General features: G+C 56.0%; 1 protein-coding gene across 1 annotated transcript in view; it reads left to right on the plus strand.

Moving 5' to 3' along the window:
* MXRA7 (matrix remodeling associated 7) overlaps positions 1–19,768 on the plus strand; it is a 34,516-nt gene that overhangs the window by 6,314 nt on the left and 8,434 nt on the right. The window contains exons 4-5 of the mRNA XM_049638141.1: positions 6–164; positions 16,876–16,939. Coding sequence (XP_049494098.1) covers positions 6–164; positions 16,876–16,939 — 223 coding nt within the window. The remainder of the gene's footprint in view (positions 1–5; positions 165–16,875; positions 16,940–19,768) is intronic.

Here is a 19,768-nt window from a genome sequence, read left to right on the forward strand (position 1 = left end):
CCGAGGCCCCCGGGACCCCCGCGCCGCCCGGCCCCTGCGCCCCGGAGCCGGCGGCCGCGCCGGAGGACCCGGGGGAGCTCGAGGGCCCGGGGGAGCGCGCGGCGGCGCCGGCGGAGGCGGAGGCGGAGGCGGAGGCGGAGGAGCAGGCCGCCGAGGCCAGGCAGGTACGGACCCGGCCCTCCCGGGCGCCCCCTCCCCACCCCGGGGCCCCGCCCCCTCCGTCTCCCGGCTCGGGCGGGGCGGGGGATCGGGTCCCCAGCCTCGGGCCGAGCCGTCCCCGGGAGCGCAGAGCCCGCGGCCGGCAGGGAGGAAGGGCCCCGCCGGCAAACTCGCCCTCCTCCCCCAGAAGTGTCGCCGAGCGACGAGGCTGTCGGAGTTGGGTGCTCCGCTGGCGATCCTCTCTTCCCGGCCGGCCGGCCGCGGCTCCCGCCCCACCCCGCGCGGGTCACACCCACCCCTCACCCCGCACCTTCCCCCCTTCACCCCCAACCCCCCCGCCCACGGGTTCCCACATCCACGTGCATGTGGCACATTTCAAGGTCTGCAGTAATGAGAGTTGTCTCGATAAAGAAAAAAATAGTCATACTTGGGGGGGGGGGGGGGAAGGAAAGCTGGCTTTTTTTTTTTTTAAGCCAATTTGAAATCCAGACTCCAGAGTCAGTGATGTCTCTGGTGAAGCGCATAGGGTGGGGCCGATGGGAAAGGCACCGCACGATTGCGGTCATTTTTATTGTCGTTTTCAAACTGCACACGTGCTTTGGCACATCTCCCCCGGGGGTTGCAGATAAGCCTGGCCTTTATGGAATGGAAGGGCAAGATAAGGCCCCCCTACAGCACAGCTGAGCACCCCTGTGCTGAGCCTCCTGCGACTGCCCCACGCCTCACTCCCTGTGGTCCTTCAGCTCTGTCCTGACGGTGCCGCCTTGCTTCAGGATACCCAGAGAGATATGCTCTCACCCACCAAGAAATACACTTTTCCCAGTGCTTGTCTCTACATTGGAAACCCACTGGCGAGGCACAAAACCCACATTCCCAGGATTTCCTCCTCCCTGGGCCCCTGTAGGCTCCCACCCAGGGCCCACATCAGAATTAACTTCCCAGCTCCTCTGCTTGGAAGGGAGGATGGCCAGAGCGGTAGAAAGCGTGACCAGGCTGCTTTAGTGCCTTGTCAGTGTGTCGACAGTGCCCATTCTGAATTCTGCTGGACACGGTGGTTTATACTGGAGAGAACCCTCGACGGGAGAAGGCAGTGAGGCTGGGGCCAGGGGTTTCTCTTTGCTGAGTAAGTGTGCCGGACCCCTCTGAGCAGGCGCTTTGTTTGACAAAGTGGGTGACTAATTGTGTCATTAGAGCGGATTCTAACCAGCCTGCCCAGGGCTGCTGTATCCGGCCCAAGGAAGACAGGGACTCCGCTTTAATGGAGGCCCTGCTGTTCTTGCTGACCTCATCCATGAGGATGGCAGGTAGGGTTTGGACCTGTGCTGATTTGTTAGGTTTGTTCCCGTATTTGGGATTCTGCCTGCGCTCACGGCTTCCTGGGAACAGGAGAGGCGTATGGGCTATTCTCAGCCGCTTGCCCTCAGCAAGCCCTGCTCCCACAGTTTACACAGTGGCCCTTTATCACTCAGCAGCAAGTTCTAGACTGAAGTTTGCAGCGCCTGATTGTGGCATCCAGTCATGTCTTGACCCTCTGGGTTACAGCACCCAGGAGAGAGCTTTCTGCAAGGCCTGGGGGCCCTCAGCAATTCGAGATCTAGTGGGATGGGCCCGGTGCCCACGGTCAGTAGCAGCCAGAGCACAATTTGCCTCTGTCTGGAAAATGCTCGTCCTGTGGCGGGGAGTGGGTGCTTTGAAGGACAAAGCTCATCACAGGGGTTCACATGCGGGGCAGTTGCCAGATGACCCTGAGAGGCCGTCCTCCCACTGCGACACCCTGTCCCGACATCATCCCGACGCGAGGGTTATGTTGAAGTCAGTCTCCTCACCCGGAGCTCCTGCCTTCCCTTGTAGGTTCAGGTCCCCAACCGTTGCCGAGTTGCCCAGCCCCCGTCAACTCCAGCTGGCAAACACTAAATCACTGCCGTGCCTCAGGCCCCGGGATCAGGTGCTGGGGGCGGGGGGGGGGGGGACACCTATCACTGTCCCCCACTACTCTGCCTTCTTAGTGGTGGGATTACCCCTGGAAGAAGCTGTTAAGAAATTGGCTGGAAACAGACTTCTCATTATCATATTGCCGAGCCTGGAGAGCGGGTAGAAGGACCCTGGGGAAATGGGGGCTGGGGGCATACAGCCACCTTGCTAACTAATGGCAGTCCTTCTGATCCAGTCGTCCTTCTGCCCTGCCAGGCCTGGGAGGCTCAGGGCAGCTGCTTCCTTTGACTCACAAAGCTGATTATTGAGAAGGATCCAGAGCCCAGGGAAGCGGCCTTTCACTGTGGCTGTGGTTCACTGGGAAGCGTCCCCACGGTTGCGGGGAGCAAAGTAGCATGATGGCCCGAGACACCGGGCAGCCACTGAAGAAATGGGGGGTGAGCAACCGGCCAGGGCAGGGAGGCTGGGCATTGGGCAGAGCTCTATTATTAGAACCTCTTTCTTGTCATGTCTCCTTGGGGCGAGTGTAGGGGTGGGCAGCTGAGGAAGCGTGACAGGCATGCCACACCCTCACAGAGAATGGTGGCCAACAATGTCACGAACCAGAGCCGGTCCCTTTTAAGGCCAGGAAACAGTGTTCTTTGGTGCTGATGTATAAGTTGCAATTTTAGGATTACCAGGCTTCTTACCCAACAGGGGCGTGGATTCCAGCAAAACTACGTCGTAGGGTTCCCAAACGGTGGTCAAGGTGAAAGTCAGGGGTCACTCAGATGGTACTAGAGTGAGGTCTGGGCCAGAACTCAGACTTCTTGGCGCTTGGGTCCTGGCTCTGCTCAGCAACCGAGTGGGGACGGTATCACCAAACACAGAACAGGCAAGGACACTCTTCTAGGCTGAAGACTAAAGAGACAAGACAGACAAACGCAATGCCTGATCCTTGATTGGGTTCTGGATGGGGGTGGGAGTGGGGAGCCATAAAGAACATCTTGGAGATAACTGGGATATGTTTCAAATAAATGGTTTATTAGATGATTTTGTTGTATTCAACACAGTTTCTTGCGTGATGCTGGCGTTGTGATTATGTGGAAGTATGTTGTTGTCCTTAGAAAAATGCATGCCTAAACATTTAGCAATAACATAGAGTGATTCTTTTTTCTTCTTCTTCTTCTTCTCTTCTTCTTTTTTTTTTTTTGCATTTACTGTATTTATTGAAAAAATCCGCCTATAAGTGGACTTACACAGTTCAAACCCGTGTCGTTCAGGGGTCAACGTATCATGATGCTAATCGTTATACACACACACACACACACACACACACACTCAGGGTGGGTGTGTACGTGGAGAGAGAATGGAAAGACGGCAAAATGTTAATAATCGGTGAATCTAGGTGAAGGGTACGTGAGTACCTTGTTCATTGTTTTATTCTTCCAATTTTTCTGTAGGTTTGGAATTTCTCAAAATACAGTGTTGGAGACTTGATGAGCACCGGGAAACTTATAGAATTGTTGAATCGTTACATTGGGCACCTGAAACTTTTATGACACTGCATATTCATTATACTTGAATCACAAAAAAATACAGTGTTGGAAAAAAAAAAAAAAAAGAAACCCAGTGGGGAATTTCTCAGGACGGGGCTTGGTTTTTCAGACCCTCGGGTGGTGTGGGTCTGACTGGGCTGCACAGCCTTACCTGGCTGTCCCCACTGTGCGGCGGGGCCCGGGTTCACCTCCTTTTTTTTGTTTTCTTTTTTTTAAAGTTTTATTTATTCTGAGAGAGACAGAGACAGCACGAGAGAGGGAGGGGCCGAGAGGGAGGGAGAGAGAATCCCAAGCAGGCCCCGCACCCCCAGCGCAGAGCCTGATGCGGGGCTTGAACCCGTGAACCGTGAGATCACGACCTGAGCCAAAATCAAGCGTCAGCTGCTTAACTGACTGAGCCCCCCAGGCACCCCCCTGGTTCACCTGCTGTTAGGTCCATGCGGTGTCCTCTACCCTCCCCATCCTTTTCACCCCGGCCGTTGCCTCCACCCCCCCCCCCCCCCCGCCAGAGACCACAGAATGATTTAGGAGCATGTGAATCCCCTCCCCCATCATCCGTCCTGACCTTCGTGATGCCGACACGGCCCCACTTTCTGTTCTCTCAACGAAGGCACAGAAGCCAGCCAGTGGAGGGCGAGACAGATATCTGTCAATTGCTCACTTTGGAATCTTGTCTTAGCTCGAGCTGCTAAAACAAAATGCCCGAGGCTGGGTGACTTATACACTAGGAATCTATTCCTCCCACTTCTGGAAATTGGCGAACCCAAGATCAAGGTGCCGGCCGATTCAGTTCCTGGTAAGAGCCCACTTCCTGGTTGTGGACGACCACCTCCTTGCTGTGTCCCCACGTGGTGGAGAGAGAGCTCTCTGGTCTCTTCCTCTTCTTATAAGGACAACAATCCCATCACGGAGGCCCCACTCTCAGGACCTCATCCAACACCGGTGACCCCCACAGGCCTCACTTCCAAATACCATCACATCAGGGGGTCGTGCCGAGCTGCGGACAAGAGTCCAGGGTCCGGTAGTGCAAGACGGTGTCTTCTGTAAAGTCATTTCCGCTCAGAAGTCTTCTTCCGTGTGAGAAGGAAGTCCAGGGGCTTTCCCGATGGCTCACCTTTGTTCTTGCTTTCGAAGATAGTCTTTTTTTAATAATTTTTTTTTTTTAATGCTTTATTTGTTTTTGAGACAGAGAGAGACAGAGCATGAACAGGGGAGGGGCAGAGAGAGAGGGAGACACAGAATCGGAAGCAGGCTCCAGGCTCCGAGCCGTCAGCCCAGAGCCCGACGCGGGGCTCGAACTCACGGACCGCGAGATCGTGACCTGAGCCGAAGTCGGACGCTCAACCGACTGAGCCACCCAGGCGCCCCAGCTTTCGGAGATAGTCTTATTTGCACACAGAAAATTCAGCTGTCAGAATTTTCTACGTAGTGGGAGGTGGTAAATTTTTAAAGAATCTCTCTCTTTCTATATATATATTTTAAGAGAGAGAGAGAGAGAGAGAGAGCGCACTTGCAAGTGGAGGAGAAGGGCAGAAGGAGAGAGGATCTTTTTTTAAAAAAAATTTTTTAGGGGCGCCTGGGTGGCTCAGTCGGTTGAGCGTCCGATTTCAGCTCAGGTCACGATCTCACCGACCGTGAGTTCGAGCCCCGCGTCGGGCTCTGGGCTGATGGCTCAGAGCCTGGAGCCTGCTTCCAGTACTGTGTCTCCCTCTCTCTCTGCCCCTCCCCCGTTCATGCTCTGTCTCTCTCTGTCTCAAAAATAAATAAACGTTAAAAAAAAAAATTAAAAAAAAAAATTTTTTTAGAAAGATCCTTCATTATTTTTTTTTTTTAATGTTTATTTTTATTTTTGAGAGAGAGACAGAGCACAAGCGGGGAAGGGGCAGAGAGAGAGGGAGACGCAGAATCTGAGGCAGGCTCCAGGCTCCGAGCTGCCAGCACAGAGCCCGATGTGGGGCTCGAACTCGGGAACGGCGAGATCGTGACCTGAGCCGAAGTCGGGTGCTTAGCGGACTGAGCCACCCAGGCGCCCCTAAATTTTTTTTTAGTTTAGTTATTTATTTTGAGAGAGAGAGAGAGAGAGAGAGAGAGAGGGAGAACGAGTGGGGGAGGGGCAGAGAGAGGGGGAGAGAGAGAATCCCAAGCATGCTCTGCGCTGTCAGCGTAGAGCCCAATGTGGGGCTCGATCCCATGAACCGAGAGATCATGACCTGAGCCAAGATCAAGAATCCCAAGAGTCAGACCCTTAGCCAGCCGAGCCACTCAGGTACCCCGAGAAAGAATCCTAAGCAGGCTCCACACTCAGCATGGAACCTGACACCAGGCTCAGTCCCGCAACCCTGGGATCATGACCTGAGCCGAAATCAAGCATCCAAGCGGCGGACACTCAACCGACTGAGCCGCCCAGGCGCCCCAAGAGCATGTCTTAAGAGACAAAGCTGCCTTTCTGGAACAGTCGGAGCCTGACCACACCCGGTCTGCCACCGTTAGGGACAGGTGAATGAATCAGGACTTCAATGGGGTTCAGAAACCCCCTCCTACGAGGGTCGTGCTGTGCACAGACAGAGCGCCTTGCTGACATCTTTCTGCTTGCCGCTTGGTCGGAACCGAAAAGGAAGCCTGGGATGCTGCCGCAGGATGTCACTCCCCTCCCACCCGGAAGGGAGAAGTATCAGTCGCGTTCTCCTGGCCACAGTGGCTAAAGAATAACAAGTGAGATTAAATGGTCCCAAGGAAACCTAGCGTGAGAATGCACGGTACTTGTTTACCTAATATTTTTGCCTCTGAAGAGCCGTAGGTAGGACTTGGGTGGGGGGGCGGGGAGACGTCCTTTAACCTCTGTGCCTCTAGGCCTCGGTTTCCCCAAACTGAAAGGCTTGAACGAAAACAACCTCTGATATCTCTTAGAGCGCTTGGCAGTCCACGATTATCTGTGTGCACGCGTGGGTTTCGTATTTGCAAGTTAAATTCCACGTTGTTAACACTGGTCTGGCCAACGTGACCTCGGGTTGAGACAACCCTGGGCACGTTCTCAGCAAGGACCTAATTCTGTGACCTCGGTATTAATAGTGTTTCTCCTGGCCAGATGCGTATTTGCTGAGGACTCAGAATCTGAGAGCAATCCCAAGACAAGCAAACACCTCCAGTCCAGATCAGTAAACCCTGCTCCAGGGGTCCAACCATTTGTATCTTTATTCTTCATGAAGCCTAAAACCAGTTTCTCTGCCTGCGGTGCAGAGGCCTCCTTAGACATTTTAAACACCGGCCATCCGTCTTGTGTTATTATCCTTAAAGCTGGTCGTGGTCAGAATTCTTCAGCCTGGTCGGTCCCCCTGCACAGTGGTTTCATTTCATCCTGCGCTCCCAGCCCTGATTTTGTCCCCGGGTTCTCGCTGTGCATAACCGTCTCTATTTATCCCGCAATGTAGACACTAGAATTCCACCTAATCCTTGCTGATAAGGGGAGAATGCTGGCTGGTGCCTCTGGGTGTTTTTTGTTTTTTGTTTTTTGTTTTTAAATGAAGCTTTTGATGTCCTCCAAATCCTCTTTGTAGGAACGATGCCAAAAGCCGTTCATCTGAGAGGATTGGATCTGGCGTGCTTGGCCATCTGAGCAAGAGAGTGTGTTTAGGGCTTGTGAATGTGCCCTCATTTGGGATATGAGGTCGGAGTCCAGGATGGCCCTGTTAGTCTGGATGGCTGAACTTGGCCCCGAAGCCTGGCTCCTCCACGCCCCCGGGTATTGTGTGCTGGGAACGTGAACGCTGGGTCTCAGTCTCTCCCCTCCTCTCCCCGTCTCCCCCCATCCCCGCTTCCTGAGTCAGCATCTTACCCAGTATTCTTCCTTTGTTCTTGATCCACGCTGGTCAAGCTCATGCCCATATCAAGTGGAGGGCTCACCTCTGGACCCGGATCGCCGCTGCTGCCTCTGGAACACACTGACCACTGCCCCCCCCCCCCAGCCTCTTCCTGAGCCCCATCTCCTGCCTCCTCAACATTGGCCTGTGGTTGTCCAGTGAGCACCTGACACGGCCCTGTCTGTTAAGTGCTCTTGACTTCTTCTTTTTTTTTTTTTTTTTTTTTAATGTTTATTTATTTTTGAGAGAGACGGAGTGTGAGCAGGGCAGGGGCAGAGAGAAAGGGAAACAAAATCCGAAGCAGGCTCCAGGCTCTGAGCCAGCCGTCAGCACAGAGCCCGACGCGGGGCTCGAACCCACAAACCGTGAGATCGTGACCTGAGCCCAAGGGGGACGCTTAACCAACCGAGCCACCCAGGCGCCCCTAGTGCTCTCGACTTCTGTTGCCCGAGGGGTGCCCTCGGCCCCTCCCCGCCCCCAGCGTCCTTCACCACCTGCTCAGAATTCCTCCATGGCTCCCAAAGCTGCTCAGGCCAAAAGCCCACACAACATCCTTGTTTTCTCATTTTCCCTGCGGCCCGAAGTCATTCCATCAGCAAGTCCTGTCGCCTCTGCCTGTGGGATACCTCCTCCTGACGTCAGGCCCTCCTCTCCACTCCAGGCTGCTCCGGCAGTCCGTGGCTCCTCTGGGCTGTGCAGGAACCTCTCAGCGGCTCCCCCTGCTTCCAGCCCGCCCCCCACATTCCGCCCAACAACCAGCGCGATCTTTATAACCTGGAAACGGGGGGTGCCTGGGTGGCGCAGTCGGTTAAGCGTCCGACTTCAGCCAGGTCACGATCTCGCGGTCCGTGAGTTCGAGCCCCGCGTCGGGCTCTGGGCTGATGGCTCGGAGCCTGGAGCCTGTTTCCGATTCTGTGTCTCCCTCTCTCTCTGCCCCTCCCCCGTTCATGCTCTGTCTCTCTCTGTCCCAAAAATAAAATTAAAAACGTTGGAAAAAAAAAAAAAAAAGCTGAACTATAACCTGGAAACGGGCCCCTCACGCTCTCCTGCTCTAAGCCCTGCGGTGGCACAGAATACATTCCAAACTCCTGCCTCGGCCCTGCGGCCCGCCCTGCCTCCTCTCTGCAGCCATGGCCGCCTTCCCAGTGCTCAGACACACCAGGCCTGCCGCCCATCCAGACCCTGGGATTTGCTCTCCGCTCTGCCCGGCGGACCCTCCCTGGCCTAGACCTTCACCTGACTGCTCCTGCCCCCTTGCCTTTCAAGGCTCTGGCGCCTGAGCACCTTAGCGGATAGAAGTCCCCCACCCCTGCTCCAGCACGCCATTCTATCGGGCTTTCTTCACGGCACTCCACAGGGTCTGAGGTCATCCCTTATGTCCGCCGAAGCGGAATGTCGGCTCCGGAGAACAGGGTCCCTGCCTGCCATGGTCACGGCCACACCCCCAGCTCCTACAGCAGGCTCAGCACACAGTAGCACCCACCACATGCTTGTGGAATTTATAAACCACAGGAACAACAAAGAGAAGGAACGGGGCAGCCCCTGCCAGGAGGCGATGCCACCTCCTCGTAGGACTGGCCTGGGCAGCAGGCAGAGGCCATTTCTCTTCATGCCCCCGGATGCCCCAAAGAGGCAGACGGCTCTGTAAGGTAGTGAGCTCCCCGAGGCTACAAGTGTTCAAACACACTGGAGAACTTTCATCAAAGGTTTTATCAGCTATAGCGTTTTGAATTAGGTCAAAGCCACTTAGATCGGTGGCTTTCTCACATTTTTAAAAGCACTAGCGGGGCACCTGGGGGGCTCAAGTCTGTTAAGCGGCCGACTCCGGCTCAGGTCATGATCTCACAGCTGGTGAGTTCGAGCCCCGCGTTGGGCTCCGTCCTGACAGCTCAGAGCCCGGAGCCTGCTTCAGATTCTGTCTCTGTCTCTCTGCCCCTCCCCCGCTGGTACTCTGTCTCTTTCTCTCAAATATAAATAAACATTAAAAAAAAATTAAGGGGGTGCCTGGGTGGCTCAGTCGGTTAAGCGTCCGACTTCAGCTCAGGTCACGATTGTGGGTTCGAGCCCCACATCGGGCTCTGTGCTGACAGCTCGGAGCCCGGAGCCTGCTTCGGATTCTGGGTCTCCCTCTCTCTCTTCCCCTCCCCCGCTCACGCTCTCTCTCTGTGTCAAAAATAAATAATAAAACATGAAAAACAATTTTTTTTAAGGCGCTAGATACCTTTTTTCTTCTTCGATCTTAAATGGAAGCCCAGTGCATAAAGCAAAAGCAGATCTGCCCTGGGTGGAGGTCTCAGCCCCTCTATTCCCCTGCCCCTCCTCACAGCAATCCCCTCAGTACCCACCACAAAGCTCCAGGGGTCTGCCCACTGAGGGCAAAATAAAAACTGAGCTCAAGACCATCCTCCCCGGATTCTGTGACCTCAAAGGACCCCGCGCAAAGGAAGGAGGAGCACCCAGAGGTGAATGCCCGAGATCACATACCCGAGGCCTTGGTTCCAAGGGGGACCCTAAGTTCCAGCCTGCCCTCCCATGGCAGCCCCCGGGGGGCGGGAGAGGAGAGCACTTCCCGGGAAGCCTTAGAGACTGAGCCCCTGAATCAGGAAGCAGAAGAACTTCACAGGCCTGGGGATATTTGAATTGAACCCAGCAGCCGTCATTTTAGGGTTCTAGTGGGGAAAAAAGCATGATCGAGCTGGCATTTTAAGGTGTTCTCAGAGCAGATGAGTCAGGGGAGAGTGAGGTCGAGGACAACGGTGCCGTTTCAGGCGTGAGAATGAGGGTGAATCTTAGGAACTTTTGGGGGGGGCGGGGCGTGGCGGGGAGACAGGGACAGCGGTTGAGAAGCGGAAGCAGAAAGGAAGCAGCAGGCTTGAATCAGCGTTCCCGGGCCATCACCAAGTGTCAGAGATGCCGTGATCACAGGGAAAGGCTGAGAAGGGCCAGTTTGAGATAAGAAGACACAAGTTCCTCGGCTCAGGGGTGCGCCTTATCCAGCCGCAAATACAGGGTCCCCTGCCTGGAGCTGTCACTTGGGCGTGCGGTGGCTGAGCTGTTTGGACGTTCGGGCGGGGGGAGAGAGAGAGAGAGCCGCCGTGACCATGACCTCTGCCGGCCCCACCCTCCCCGCCCAGCACAGGCGCTCCAGGAGCTGGCGCCAGGTCTGCGCCCGCAGCCCAGCCGCTCCCCTCTGAATGCAAAAGATGAGCAGCCTGATTGACTAATGGCATCTTTCTGGGAGGGGAGAGAGCACGGTCACACCCCCTCTGCCTGCAGTGGAGCTGGGGCGGGGGTGGGGGGAGGCAGCGCCCGCACGATGCCCGTTGTTCTCGGTGCCCACGTGGGAAGCCTGCAGCCGCTGCGGTGGGTGGGGCTGCCCAGGCTGAGGAGAGGTGCAGGGGAATCGTGCAGGCCCCTCTCTCTGTTGGCTGCTGCCGGAGAGGGAGGGTCGGGCATCCCCAGGGAAGTGAGGCCTCCCTCTCCCCCTGCCTGGCGGAGCCGTGGTCCTCTAAAATCACTCCCAGATTAACCAGGGGCCCTGCCGCGGTCACAGCCCAGTTGGCTTTGGTGGCAACTCACAGGGTCCCAGCAGGGCCTGTGTGCGGGACCCCAGGGCCGAGCCTTCTGCTCAGGCAGACAGAGAGATGTTTCTCTCTCTCTCTCTCTCTCTCTGTCTCTTCCCTACCCGTCTCTGTCTCTGTCTCCGTCTCCCCATCCTCTGCCTCGCGCTGTGCATCAGGCCTAGATCAGCCAGGGCAGCCATAAAAGGCAACATGCTGTCTGCAGGCTCGCACTGGCTCCGAGAAGCCTCCCCCCTCGGCCTCTGGGAGACCCTGGCCCCTGTGCTTTGCCTGTCCCCTCCCCCATCCCTCCACTGGAGGAAAAGTGGCCGGGGCCACGTGGCGTTAAAACCCTCGGGTTCTATCCAGTAGCGAAATGCTGGGACTCTTGGTCAGGGAGGTGATGGGGTTGGGTTCCCCGCCTGGGACTGCTTTGGGGACCAGCCAGGGTGACACCAGCTGCCTGTCTCAGAGGGTGTCACCGACTCACAGTTTTCACAAAATTGATTTACACTGGCTTGCTAGGGCGGCTTGAGACACAGACATTTACTTTGTCCAGAACTGTGAGATCCAGGCGGGGGGGCAGGGGTCTGTCTCTCCCGAGGCCTCTCTCCCCGGCTTGCAGGGGCCACCTTCTCACTGCGTCCTCCCGGGGCCTTTCCATGAGCACACGCACGCCTGGCGTCTCCCTGTGTGTCCTCTTATACATTTGCTCTTAGAAGGACACCAGTCAGATCGGAGCAGGACCCACCCTCACGGCCTTGTTTTAACTTAATTCCTTCTTTAAAGGCCCCCTCTGCAAACGTAGTCACAGTCTGAGGTGCTGGCAGTTGGGACCTCAGCATATGACTTTGGGGAGGGACATAATTCAGTCTGCAACACACAGGTGCCATGTGTCACTCTCGGGACCAAGGGCAGTGACAAGAAATCCACATCAGTGGGGGCTCCTGGGTGGCTCTGTCGGTTGAGCGTCCAACTTCGGCTCGGGTCATGATCTCACAGTTGGCGGGTCCGAGCCCCGCGTCGGGTTCTGTGCTGACGGCTCAGAGCCTGGAGCCTGCTTTGGATTCTGTGTCTCCCTTTCTCGCTCTCTGCCCCTCCCCCGTTCACACTCTGTCTCTCTCTCTCTCCTTCAAAATTAAATAAACATTAAAAAAAAAAAAAATAGAAGAAATCCACAACAATGGGCTCTTGTGGGATGGCAGTCCCCACTCTGAGCAGCTGCCGGGGTCATGCTGCCCCAGGCGTGGTCCTAGCCGAGCTGTGTCAGGGAGCAAACCCACGGGTGGGGTTCCGACTTCGAAACCCCCAGGGCATTGCATCGAACCAGATTCAGGTAGGCTTTCGCTGATTCATTTGACAAACACTGAGCTGAGGGCCGAGTCCCTTACCCTCCCAGATCAGGCCTTACATCCCTCGCCTGTACTTGGACCCCCCCTTCTGGAAGTTCATCCTGCCTCCTATCCTGCCCTCACCATGCCTTCCTACTCCCTGCTCCAAAAATGCCGGTCTCCTCCTCTTTCTCCCCATTTAAAAGCTTCTGGGGGCTCCTCAATGCCTTGTTCCCTATAAGATCTTCCTGGTCCGAGCCCTGCCTCCTGACCCCCGTGATCCCCTGCGGTCACACCAGACTCCAGCCAGTCACTGCAAAAGCCGTGAGGCTCCCCACCTGGCGTCCCCTCTGGGGCCTCGCTGTGCCCCTCAGTCCCGCCCGATGTGGGACACGAACTCACGAACTGCGAGATCATGACCTGAGCCAAAGTCGGATGCTCAACCGACTGAGCCACCCAGGCTCCCCTGTTCTAGCATTTGGTACATGGTTCCACCTTACTGCTTTCCTTCACTGTCATACACATAGTTCACAGTTCACTGCCTTTTTTTTTTTTTTTTAATGCTTCTTTATTTTGAGAGAGAGTGCAAGCAGGGGGAGAAGGCAGAGGGAGAGATGGAGAGAAAGAACCCCAAGCAGGCTCCACACTGGCAGCGCAGAGCCCAGCGGAGGGCTCGAACCCACAAACTGTGAGATTGTGACCTGAGCTAAAATCAAGAGTCGGACACTTAACCCACTGAGCCACCCGGGCGCCCCCACAGTTCACCATCTCGAGGCAGAGAGTCTTGGACGGAGGCTGGAGGGCCACCGCCGTCCAGAAGGACGGCCATCTGTGGCCCAATCGCACTGTTTACGCGACCTGTCCATCTTATTACCGGTGTCAGCACTTGGGTTTTTCTGTTGTGTACACGTTTTTTATAAAATAAGGCCAAAATGCAATACACAGCGTTCTGTTTAATAATGGAATCCTTTCCATTATCATGATGTTATCTAAAAGCCCACTAAGTAAGCCCAGATAAACATGTGGGCCTGGGGTGCTTCCCCAAAGCACACGTGGAAAACTCCAGCATCCTACCCATCCCCCAGCTGCCGTCCTGCCGGCATCTGATGCAGGCAGCACTCTCCCGAGAGAAATCGATGTGTTCTGGGCTCGCTAAGTGGCGGGTGAGGAGGCAATGACAGGGGTCAGGACTCTGGCTGTCGGTGACAGCAACTTGGCTGGTTAGCCTGCGCAAAACTGGGAGTTGAGTCTCTCACGGACAGGGGAAGGCCGGGGTAGAGTGGCCTCGGGGACAATCACAGCCAGGCGCCCCCCGATCGCCCCCCGCCAACACACACATTCCCAGGCTCACAGCTCTGGGACCAGACGTCCCTTCTCCCCAAGCAGAGTTGGGCCATAGGTCACATCTGCATGCTGGTGTGTTGAAGGAGGGGGTGTGACTGCCCTGACTGGCCGTGCCCGCTGGGCCCAGAGGCTTCGAGGGGCGTCTTCTGAAGGAAGGGCATTTCTGCACAGACAGAAAACAACATGTGGCCAATTCAGCACTATTTTCCAGACTTCACGAAGACTGCAATAAAAAAATCTATTTTATTTTATTTATTTATTAGTTTATTTTGTGAAAGAGAGAGAGAGAGAGAGAGCAGGGGAGGGGCCGAGAGAGAATCCCAAGCAGGTTCCACGCTGTCAGGGCAGAGCCCGAGGCGGGGCTCAAACTCACGAACCGTGAGATCACGACCTGAGCTGAAATCGAGAGTCAGACGTGCAACCAACGGAGCCACCCAGGCGCCCCTAAAAAATCGATTTTAAAAGCCGCAGACCCACATGGGAAATTTTATAACGGCATCTATCTATCTATCTCTACCACACACATAACACTATTTATCTTTAATTTAATTCTGGGTTACAGAGGTACCTCCAAAGTCTTAGTGCAGTTTTAAGTTTTAATAACTTAAGAAATGCGAATGCTACAGAGCTACAATACACATAGTTGAATATTTACTTATTTAAATTCCTTTTATACTTAGCTTCCTGACATTTGAAGGCTAAGGTTTTCACTTTAACTCTTTGTGTGCCAGAGTCTGCATGGATAGGCAGGTAGAGGAGTCCTCTCCCACGGGCACCTTGGTGAGCTGGTCGACCCCCTGCTTAAAATCATGTACAAGCTGTCAAGGGGCGCCCGGGTGGCTCGTCGGTTGGGCGTCCGACTTCGACACAGAACATGATCTCACAGTTCACGGGTTCGAGCCCCGCGTCGGGCTCTGTGCTGACAGCTCAGAGCCTGGACCCTGCTTTGGATTCTGTGTCTCCCTCTCTCTCTGCCCCTCCCCTACTTGTGCTCGCTCTCTCTCTCTCTCTCTATTTCTCAAAAATAAATAAACATTTAAAAAATCACCAATTTCACAGTTCAAAGACCCATTGAACCGTAGCATTTAAAAATGTAGCATTTTTAAAATATATTAAGAGAAATCCATGTATCTCCATGCATATTAGAAAATCCAAATTATACTGAAATGTGTAAGATAGAAACAAAAGGCTGCCTCCCCCAGCCCCTCTCCCCAAAGGTAGCCACTAACGGTGTCTCATGCGTCCTTCCAGAAAACTTCTTCTCGGTGATTATGAGCATGTATGTGCATTTCCATTTTTATATTTACATCCAGAAGATGGCCCCTCTCACACTATGCTGCTTCTTGCTTTTTCCCGTTGGAAATTTGTCCTGATGCATGTTTCACATCAGTGTGTACGGCTGCCTCCTTGTTAATATTTTTTAATGTTTATTTATTTTTGAGAGAGAGAGACAGAGCATGAGCAGGGGAGGGGCAGAGAGAGGGAGGCACAGAATCCGAAGCAGGCTCCAGGCTCTGAGCTGTCAGCCCAGAGCCTGACGCGGGGCTCAAACTCATGAACCGTGAGATCGTGACCTGAGCTGAAATCAAGAGTCGGTCACCCAACAGACTGAGCCACCCAGGCGCCCCCGGCTGCCTCCTTTTTAATGCACACTGATGCATGGTGTGTGTGTGTGTGTGTGTGTGTGTGTGTGCTGTGATATATTCAACCTGTTAGTATTTTGGTGAACATGTTAACCAAATATATGGAACTCTAAGGATGAACATTTCAGTGGTTTCCAGTTTGGATTGGTTTCTGCGGCACAAAATCAGAGTCACCGTAGAAAAACCCGGACAGATGGTTTTCCAGTCCAGAGCAGGTCCCTAGCAGTGGGTGTGCTGGGTCACAGGGGTGTCTCCTTACCCTGCCTCCCCCGAAGGGGCCTGCCCCCGCCCCCTCCCCACAGCCACAAAGATGCTTTGCTGGGCAAACTTCTCGGGGCATCTGGACACCCAGGCGCCACGTACTGACCTGCGCTCTGGGCAACATCGCTCACTTCTGACGCTGAGCTGGATGGAAACTGAATGGAGAGCCCTGCTCCCGTCTCCCGCCCGGCTCCCCCTGGCTGCCTTTTGTGAGCGACAGAAAGTCAAGGCCCTTCAGGGTTTGCCACTTACGACCCGCGGTTGGGCTCGTGCAGAATTGCAGCCCAGCTTCGCTCGCGCTGCCGTGAGGGACAGAGCTCCTCCGCTCTGCGGCCGCTCCTCCCTGCCCCTGCCGAGGCCGCCACCCTGGCTGCACGCCCCCGGGCGCCGAGTCCCAGAGGCCTGGGCGTGCTGCCTTCGCCGCCCGGGGAGCTCACTCCGTGTGTGCCTCCCCCTTGTAAACCGGGGGTGTCTCCGGATCCGCCGGCCCGCTGTCCATCACAGCTCCTTGGGCCGCGTGTCCCCGGTGCCCCCCAGCATTCCTGCAGGTTGGAGTCACTCCTTCCTCCCAAGAAGGCCATCTCGGGACGCTCCTTCCAGCCGTCTGTTTATTGAGTCCATTCGTGGGAGAGCCGGGCCTCCAGGAGGTGGGGGAAATGGACACTGAAACGGGAGGAATGAGGTTCCGGGAGGCAGAGCCCGTGAACGCACCTTCTCTGTGATGGCCCGGCCCCGGATGGCCCGCCAGCTTTCCTCTGGTGCCTTTAGTCGCACCCAGATTGTGGGATGGGAGTCCCCAGTCCCTTTATCAAAACGGCATCCACAGGCTTTGGCCAGCACCCACCCGGAAAGGGTAAAGAGACTGAGGTCCAAAGGTCAAAAGCACAGCACCTCGGCCCTTATTGTCTTGGCCAAACAGCGTTAGCTCGGGGATCATACGGATTCCACCTGCTGGTTAACCGTGGCCCCCACCAGGGTCCTCCCGACCACGCCCAACAGACAGGCACCGGTGTGGGCTCAGACTGGCCCTCGGCGGCCCCTTCCTCTCCTGACGCTCTGCCCACGGCTGCCCCGCCTCCCCAAGGCGGTCACCGGCCTCCAGTGCCCCCACCGCTGTGGCGCATCCCTCCCGCCCGGGGGCCAGGGTCAGGTCGCTTTCACCAAGGGGTCGGGGACGCCTGGGTGGCGGTGTCCGAGTAAACCATGTCGAGCTCCGGGCACCGGGCGCTGACTCTCTCTTTGTCTTGCAGGAAGAGGAGCAGGAGCATGATGGCCAGGAGGACCCACCCCGAGCAGAGCCTGAGGAGGAAGATGGTGAGTGGGATCCCTGCCATCAGACTCTGACCGGCCAGGAGAAGGGAGCAGTCGTGTCCGGGAGCATTAAGGAAACTGGCCAGCTCGAACCCGACCAGGTGGAAGGCGGTGGGCTTGTCCTGGGCACCCCCGGGGGCCAGGGCCCTGGACAGACAGAGGCAGAACCAAGCACGGTGTGGGTTTCCGCTGGGTCTGTCGTGTTTTATTTCTTGAAAACAAACACAAACAATCAGGGGCGACTGAGTGGCTCCATCAGTCGGTTAAGCGTCCGACTCTTGATCTCGGCTCAGGTCATGATCTCACAGTCTGTGAGTTCGAGGCCCGAGTCAGGCTCTGAGCTGCTGGTGCGGAGCCTGCTTGGGATTCTCTCTCTCTCTCTCTCTCTCTCTCTCTCCTCCTGCCCCCTCAAAATAAATAAACAAACTCAAAGACAAAAGCCAAGAAAACAAAAAACAGCAACATGTCAACATTTGTTCATCTACACGGCAAGTACACGGAGGACGTGCATTCGTGTATGTCTGAAGTAGTTCTCAATTTGTCAAAAGGCAAGACTGTTGCTGTGACTTTTGGCCGACTGCTGGCAGGGGCAGTGGAAAGAACGCGTTGCAGGAATGCAGTGACCACGGCTGGTGTGGGCGTGTGGGCTGGCGGTGTGGCTGCGCTGGGGGGCCCCCGGCACCCCGCTGAGGCCCCACAGGCCTCTGCGGCTTCTGTCAGTACTGCCTCAGGGGAAGAGGGAAGGGCAGGCAGCTGGGGAGCCCGGTGGGGGGGACCCTGCTCTCCTAGCTTCTCCATCATCTGGGGGTTAGAGACGCACGGGAACTGTGGCCCTGGGGTCTGTCCCTGCCTCGTGGCCCCAGGTGGCTGCAGGGATGCCAGAGGTGGGGATCCCGTTTGTGACTTGGGGACATAGAAAGGGGCAGGAGCCGAGGCCGCTGGAGGCCCCTCGGCCAGGACAAGGGGAGGCTCACTAGCCCCACCCCCAGCCGTGTGCCTCATCACGGGGCCCTCCCTCCTTATCTGACTGCTGCCCCTGGACGGCCCCCAGCCCCCAGCCACCACCTGCCAGCTCTGACAAGGCAGGGGAGGGGAGGGGAGGGCTATGTCCCCAGCTGTCAGAGGAAAGAAGAGTGGGCCCCCAGGCCCTTGGCAGCGAGCAGCTCAGCTCCCAGGCTAATTGATTAGTGTCGCTAAGATGCCCTTCCTAAGCAAATTGGTGAGTCAGTCACACAAGGCTGCAAGAAGTCCTGCTCCCCGGGAGGCTCTCACATTGAAACCCCCTGGTCTGGCTGGATTGGACGCGGCCGCGGATCACTCGGTACGCCACGTGTGATGTGATTAAGGGAAAAGCTTTTCCGGACGTTCGTTCGTTCGTTCGTTCTGCCTGGCTCGGAAAACATAAAATCATCAGACCTGCCCCGTAAATTGAAACCTTGAGCAGCACCCAGCTGGCAGAATTAAAATCGCTATTTTTCTAAAACATAGCAACACAATGACCTTGACGTTGAGGGTAATTGGGTTTCTTTGTTGCCTGTCTTGGAGGTCCAGAGCGAGCGTCGTCATTGGTGGTTGGTGCGTTGGTCAGTGAGACCGCGGCTCTGTGTGATTCCGCCCCGAAGGCAGGCTTCTCAGGGCTTTCCTGGCAACCAGGGACCCAGGCCCCTCAGACAGGGGCTCGGAATTACTCAGCAAAGCACCCAGATCCTCAGATGCAGGCAGGCCATACCTGGTGCTGTTGGGAGCCCCTGATCCTGCGGTCCACAAGGACCCAGCCCTTGGTTTGTCAGCCTGAGCTGTGTTCCAGAAGAGCCGGCCAGCAGGGACCAGGGTCTCCAGTGGGGGGTGGGGGTGGGGGGTGGGAACGGATTCCCCTGTCTCTGCCCCAAGCCCTGTCTCACCTGGAGGAAGAACCAAGCCCCCCCTCCCTGACCACACGGCCTGGCCCCTCTGCCACCCAGTGCCGCTGGCCTCCCTGCTTTACTGGATCTGTCTCCCAGACAGCTCAGGGTTTGCTGCCTTCGACTATCATCTGCAAAACCCTTCCCGATGCTACCCCCACCCCATCTCCAGTGAAACTTCCAAGCAGCCCCCTCCCTGCCTCCCACACCCCTGTTCTTTTTGCAGAGCCCTCATGACCAGCGTCAAACGCTGTATTTTACTTATCTTGGCTTGCTGCCCGTTTGATTCACGGCTAAGCCCCCAGCACCTAGCAGAGAGCTCACTTCATGTCTGCAGAAAGAATAAAGAGCCCATGAATCCTGGTACTAATGTAGGAACTTCTCCCTAAGGCAAGGCCACAGCCCCAGGGGCGCCCCAGGGGGACTGTGCCCTGGGAGCCGGCCAGCGTTCTCCTCCCGAGCCAGGTTTTGGAGAGCAGAAACACAGCCCCCACCACATTACATGTGGGTTCTGAATTTGCATCCAGAACCTTCTTCCTTCAGCCCAGAGAGAACCTGAATCAGAGGGGCTGAGGCCCCTTCTTCCCCCTGAGCCCACATCAGCCTGTGTGATCAAGCCGGACAGCCGCCAGCTGGAGGTCAGGGTGGCCTGGTGGCAGGGTGTGGAGGTGTTCGAGATTCCTGACATTGAAGTGACAGAGAGGTAAACCCTCTAGAACAGAACTGAAAAGGACTACCTCTGTGTGGGAGGGTGATTTGCTGGCCTCCACGTTGCCCTTAGTCAATTCTTTATACCTTAATGGAAATTAGACAAGACAAGCCAATCAGTCTCTGTCCCCGGGGTGGCCAGAGGCCGTCTGCCCTACACCTGCTGGGTTGAAGGACCACTTACGGCCATCGATTCCCGGGGGGGGGGGGGGGGGGGGGGGGG

Source organism: Panthera uncia, chromosome E1 (genome assembly GCF_023721935.1).
Source record: "Panthera uncia isolate 11264 chromosome E1, Puncia_PCG_1.0, whole genome shotgun sequence".
Classification (NCBI taxonomy): Eukaryota; Metazoa; Chordata; class Mammalia; order Carnivora; family Felidae; genus Panthera; species Panthera uncia.